The sequence below is a fragment of the Vigna unguiculata genome, chromosome 6 (genome assembly GCF_037176805.1).
Source record: "Vigna unguiculata cultivar grain cowpea cultivar isolate G323 ecotype 2 chromosome 6, ASM3717680v1, whole genome shotgun sequence".
In the NCBI taxonomy this organism is placed as follows: Eukaryota; Viridiplantae; Streptophyta; class Magnoliopsida; order Fabales; family Fabaceae; genus Vigna; species Vigna unguiculata.
In genome coordinates this window covers 31,348,881-31,354,670 of record NC_140797.1, presented here as the reverse complement: position 1 = coordinate 31,354,670, position 5,790 = coordinate 31,348,881, and the positions used below count along the sequence as shown (strand labels likewise).

Sequence of the window (5,790 nt, the reverse complement as noted above, 5' to 3'; positions counted from 1 at the left end):
TATATTTTATGTTGTGTATTCCTTAATTACTGTACTTGTTAACTAATTTTCTCATTACCTAAAACAATATTCATCTTAAGTAATATTTTAATACAACATATAAGTGATTTCTCTTTTAATAAAACTTTTTTTTTTCATTTGTGGAGAAATCTAAAAAACTATCATGTTCCAAGTGAAATCAAACTTAAATTCTTTGAATAAAATTTGGAGTTTTAATTTTGTGTGAATAAGAAAAAATATTATTCTAAGAAGAAAATCTAACTAAATATGGTTGTACAGTATGCCCAATCGGTCAATCGGCCATTACTGACCCCCAGATAACCATCGGTCTCACTGATCAATGAACAACCACGTGGCATTATCAAAGGGCCATCGGTCGAACGAACAATAGACAAGATGGCAGACCACCGGTCAAACCGATGAATATATGAGTCACAACTTAACCATACACATATCCATCGGTCCATCGGTATAGCAACAGCGGTGGAACTCCTTGCTCAGGAGGTCCATCGGTCCATCGGTATAGCAACAGCGGTGGAACTCCTTGCTCAGGAGGTCCATCGGTCCATCGGTATAGCAACAGCGGTGGAACTCCTTGCTCAGGAGGTCCATCGGTCCATCGGTATAGCAACAGCGGTGGAACTCCTTGCTCAGGGGGTCCATCGGTCCATCGGTATAGCAACAGCGGTGGAACTCCTTGCTCAGGGGGACCATCGGTCCATCGGTAAAGCGACGGCGGTGGAACTTCTTGTCTCAGGGAGGTCCATCGATCCGTCGGTAAAGCGACGGCGGTGGAACTTCTTGTCTCAGGGAGATCCATCGATCCGTCGGTAAAGGATTAACGACAAACCTTCCAACCCCAAGAACCCATCAGTTCCTCGGTAGAACAAGGGCGACGGACATATCTGAGCACCTCTCGGTTGATCGGTAAAACACAGAGTGTCAGTGGAAAACATAGCACCATCAACCAAGTCACGCGACCATCGGTCGCACGGTTAAGTGACCTAAGACATCGATTACAGGTTAAACGAGTTACTAATCTTAATTAAGAGTTTATTGGGCCGTGATTAAGAAACCCTAATTACAGGCCCATGTCGAAAACTATAAATAGGGCCCAAGGGTAGGTTGGTGAATTAATTAATTACGCATTTATTACAACTGATATCCTGACACACCGATCGGTCCCTTCTAACTTAAGCATCGGAGTATTTTAGACAGGTACCCCGATCGCCATCCCAACCGATCGAGCTGAGGAGTGGACTTTGCTGAAGTCATTGGAGAGGAGGAAGAGATCGTGAAGTGAAGGAGTTCTTTTAGTAGGCTCTTGGTCCCTACCCCGAAACATTTTGGCGCCCACCGTGGGGCCGAGCAGTCTCTTTTGAGAATATACCCATATGGTGACCACGAGGAACCGAAACAGCAATATGGACGGGGGGAGGTTAGCAGATGATCAAGCGGACACTAGGGAGATGATACGGTTGATGCAGCAAAGAATGGACGAGATGCAGAGGAACTATGAAGCGCAAGTGCAGATTTTACGTGAGGAGAATGCCATCCTAAGGCAGAAGGGGGACGGATTCCCTTCGACGCCGACCGTACCCGACCCGAACAGGTTAAGTCGAGTACAACATCACCGAGATGCCGAGCGGGTGGAGAGCCGTCTTCCACCTACGGGGCACGAACAATCACAACCAGCTCGGGTTGAGAGGACGCAAGGCTCAAGAGAAAATCCATCACACACGGTGGCAGAGAGTTCGGGAGCGAACAACGGGGACCGCCCGTCACGGATGTCGATCCCCGCGTCGGGATCCTCCCCCTTCACCTTGTATATCTTGGAAACACCGCTACCAGAAAAATGGAAAATGCCAACTTTTGACAAGTACGACGGCACGACCGATCCGGACAACCACATGCGGGTCTTCATGCACCAGATGATGTTTCATGCTGTCAGCGACCCCATCTGGTGCCGAGTCTTCTCAACCTCACTGACTGGGGAGGCGCTGGAGTGGTTCTCTGAGCTACCGACCGATTGTATTGACTCATTCGCTACTCTGAAAGCAAGGTTCAGCACGCAGTTCGCGCCCCTGAAGCCGGCCATTCTGACGGTCGACAATCTGGTGAACATCCGACAGGAGGATGGGGAGTCGCTGAGGAGCTACCTTGATCGGTATAATCGAATGTCGGTCAAGATAAAAGGTCTCAGTGACGAGATCGCGCGGCATCACTTCTCTTACGGACTCCAGCCAGGAGTTTTTGCGGACAAGATAAGCCGTAAGAAGCCGCGGACGATGGAGGAGATGAGGGAACGCGCAGCCAAATTTATAGAGATGGAAGACATGCAGGAGTTTAGGGTGAAGAAGAGGGAGAAGGAGGATGCTGCGCTCCCCAAGCCGGTTGTTCCTAGGCCGAGCAAACCTGCAGCTCGACCCACCGAACGGAAACCGCCAAAGTTCACGACCTACACCCCTCTGGCTGTTCCCCGAGCCAGAATCCTGCAAGAGGCTTTCAGCGCCGATTCGCTCCCCGCGATCAGGAAGAAGCCTCCGCCGCCCGGCGCTGACGGGAGCAAGCATTGCCAGTACCATCGGACTATCGGGCACACTACCGAAGAGTGCCATACGCTCCGCGACAAGATAGAAGAGCTCATTCGACAGGGGCACCTGAAGAAATACATTCGGCAAGATCGCCCCCAGCGGAGTCCGATGAAGAACCAGAGCCCGAGAAGGAGAGTCCCCTCAGACCGATCGGAGACGAGAAGGGAGCCCGAGCGTGAAAAGCGTAGGAGAGGAACGTCCCGGTCACGTCGGAGCCCGAGAAGGAGCCGCAGTCGTAGCCAGGAAAGACCCCTGAGGGGTTACATCAACACCATCTCCGGTGGGTTCGCCGGAGGAGGCTCAAGCTCTGCCGCCCGGAAGAGGCACGTTCGGGCGTTGAAATCGGTCCATCTGGTCGAGAAGAAGATCCGATCGATGCCTCCCATCACGTTCACAAACGATGACTTCAAGGCGCCCGATCCTGATCATGACGACCCGATGGTTATCTCCATAGAAGTGGCCGAATATGGGATCGGGAAGGTGTTGGTTGATCAGGGAAGTTCCGTCAACATCCTATACTGGAAGACTTTCCAAAGGATGAACCTCTCCGAAGACCTGATCGTGCCATACAACGAGCATATAGTAGGTTTCTCGGGCGAGCGGGTGGATACGAGGGGATACGTAGACCTACGCACGCGGATTGGCTCGAGGAAGGACGGCCGAGAGGTAAGGGTTAGATTCCTTCTTGTTGAAGCTAACACTTCTTACAACGTGTTGCTAGGGAGACCCTGTCTGAACGCCTTTGGAGCGATTGTGTCTACCCTGCACCTTGCCATGAAGTTCCCGTCGGACAAGGGGACGATATGCACGGTGCATGCAGATCAACAGGTCGCCAGACAGTGCTACGCTGCAGGATTGAGGATCAGGCCTCACAGCCGACCACGTAAACAACACCGATCGGAGGTGGCGATGACGGACCTGGATCCCCGAACGAACACAGAGGATCGGCTGCAGCCGGAAGGAGAGACCAAGCAGATCCCCATCGGGAGCCAACCTGAACAACTCACGAAGATTGGGGGAGCCCTAAGCGCGGAAGAGGAAGAACTCATCGGCACTGTGATCCTGGATAACAAGGATCTGTTCGCATGGTCGAGCGCCGACATGCCCAGCGTCCACCCGGACGTGATGTCCCACAAGCTAGCCATCTTCCGGGAAGCCCGGCCGGTCGCTCAAAAGAAAAGAAAGATGGGAGAAGAAAGGCGGAAGGCGGTTGATGAAGAAGTGAGAAAGCTAGAAGGAGCCGGCTTTATCAGCGAAATTAAGTACACGACATGGCTGGCTAACGTGGTCATGGTGAAAAAGACGAGCGGGAAATGGAGGATGTGCACTGACTTCACTGATCTGAACAAAGCTTGCCCAAAGGACGCATATCCCCTGCCCAGCATCGATCGGCTGGTGGACGGGGCCTCGGGGCACAACTTCCTAAGCTTTCTGGACGCATACTCAGGGTATAACCAAATTCCTATGAATGGTCCGGACCGATCTAAAACGGCATTCATCACAGATCGAGCAAATTTCTGCTACGAGGTTATGCCGTTCGGCTTGAAGAACGCGGGGGCTACCTATCAGAGGTTGATGGACCGGGTCTTCCGAGGACAGATCGGTCGGTCCATGGAAGTCTATGTGGACGACATGGTCGTGAAATCGCAGACTGCCGAGGACCATGCACGCGACCTTGGCGAGGTCTTCCGCCAGGTACGCAAGTATAACATGCGTCTCAACCCAGAGAAATGTGTCTTTGGAGTGCCGGCGGGGAAATTTCTAGGTTTCATGCTGACCGCCCGAGGCATAGAGGCGAATCCGGACAAGTGTGCTGCTATCATGGAGATGAGAAGCCCTAAGAACCTGAAGGAGGTTCAGCGTTTGATGGGGCGGCTGACTTCTCTGGCACGTTTTCTGCCCAAACTGACAGAGAAGGTCAAGCCGATCCTGAAGATCATGAAGAAGCAGACTACAGAGAAGTGGGATGACCAGTGCGAGGCGGCTTTTCAGCAAATAAAGGAGATGATCAGCACTCCCCCAATCATGAGCCGACCGGTGGAAGGGCTGCCCCTGCAGTTATACCTATCGGTCTCAGACGACGCGATCAGTGCAGCCCTAGTACAAGAAGCCCCGGAGCAGCGGCCTGTTTATTTCATCAGCCGAGTTTTACAGGGCGCAGAGACGAGGTATCAGTTGATAGAGAAGATAGCTTTGGCGTTGTTAACGGCCTCTCGACGGTTACGCCAGTACTTCCAGAGTCACCAGGTGGTCGTCCGAACCGATCACCCCATAGCCAAGATACTCCGAAAGCCCGACTTGGCTGGTAGGATGATCGCCTGGTCGGTTGAGCTGTCTGAGTTCGGTCTCAAGTATGAACCTAGAGGATCGGTCAAAGGGCAGCATCTGGCCGACTTCACAGCCGAACTCCACGGACCGGTCCCTCCGTCCGACCAAACGTGGATTCTCTTCGTTGACGGGTCGTCAGACAAACGAAGTGCGGGAGCGGGAATTGTCATTGAAGGACCGAACGGTTTCACAGTGGAGCACTCCTTGCAGTTCCAGTTTAAAGCCTCAAATAACCAGGCAGAGTATGAAGCGCTGATCGCCGGATTAAGACTAGCAAAAGACTTAGGCGCAACGAGGTTAAGATGTAACACCGACTCTAAGCTGGTGGTCGGACAAGTGAAGGGAGAATATCAGGTTAAGGACGATTTATTGCTCCAGTACTATCACAAGACTGTCGAAATCATGAAGGAGTTCGAGGAGGTGACCATCCACCACATCCCCCGAGCGGAGAACGCCCGAGCCGACAGGCTATCGAAGCTGGCAGACGGAAAAGAGAAGGGTCAATTGAAGACAATTATCAGGCAGACCCTGATGAGACCTTCGGCGGGAGAATGCGCTGCGACAGAACGATCGGCTGATTGGACTACCGAGATGCGAGAGCTCTTAAAGAGGTGCGAGGCTGGGGAAGAAATCAGACCGGCGGAGAGAAGGCGAGCGCTCCGGTTCGTGATCATCGGAGATGATCTATACAAGAGAGGATTCACAGCGCCGCTCTTGAAGTGCCTCGCAGCAGACGAAGCAGAGTACGTCATGAACGAGGTCCATAACGGTATCTGCGGGATGCACACCGGTCGGAGAACGATGAAAGCCAGGATACTCCGAGCGGGTTACTTTTGGCCGACCATGGAGCAAGATTGCGAAGCCATGA

At 52.4% G+C, this 5,790-nt stretch overlaps 1 protein-coding gene across 1 annotated transcript; it reads left to right on the top strand.

Moving 5' to 3' along the window:
- The first annotated feature begins 1,424 nt into the window (after positions 1 to 1,424).
- Positions 1,425 to 3,330, top strand: LOC146885794 (uncharacterized). Its single transcript, XM_085675098.1, has 2 exons — positions 1,425 to 3,260; positions 3,316 to 3,330. The coding sequence occupies exons 1-2, from the start codon at positions 1,425 to 1,427 to the stop codon at positions 3,328 to 3,330; spliced, it is 1,851 nt and encodes a 616-aa protein (XP_085531224.1).
- The last annotated feature ends 2,460 nt before the right edge of the window (positions 3,331 to 5,790 follow it).

What these genes read in the sequence shown, in the direction of transcription:
- LOC146885794 (XM_085675098.1), top strand. Translation starts at nt 1,425, where the DNA reads ATGGACGGGGGGAGGTTAGCAGATGATCAAGCGGACACTAGGGAGATG.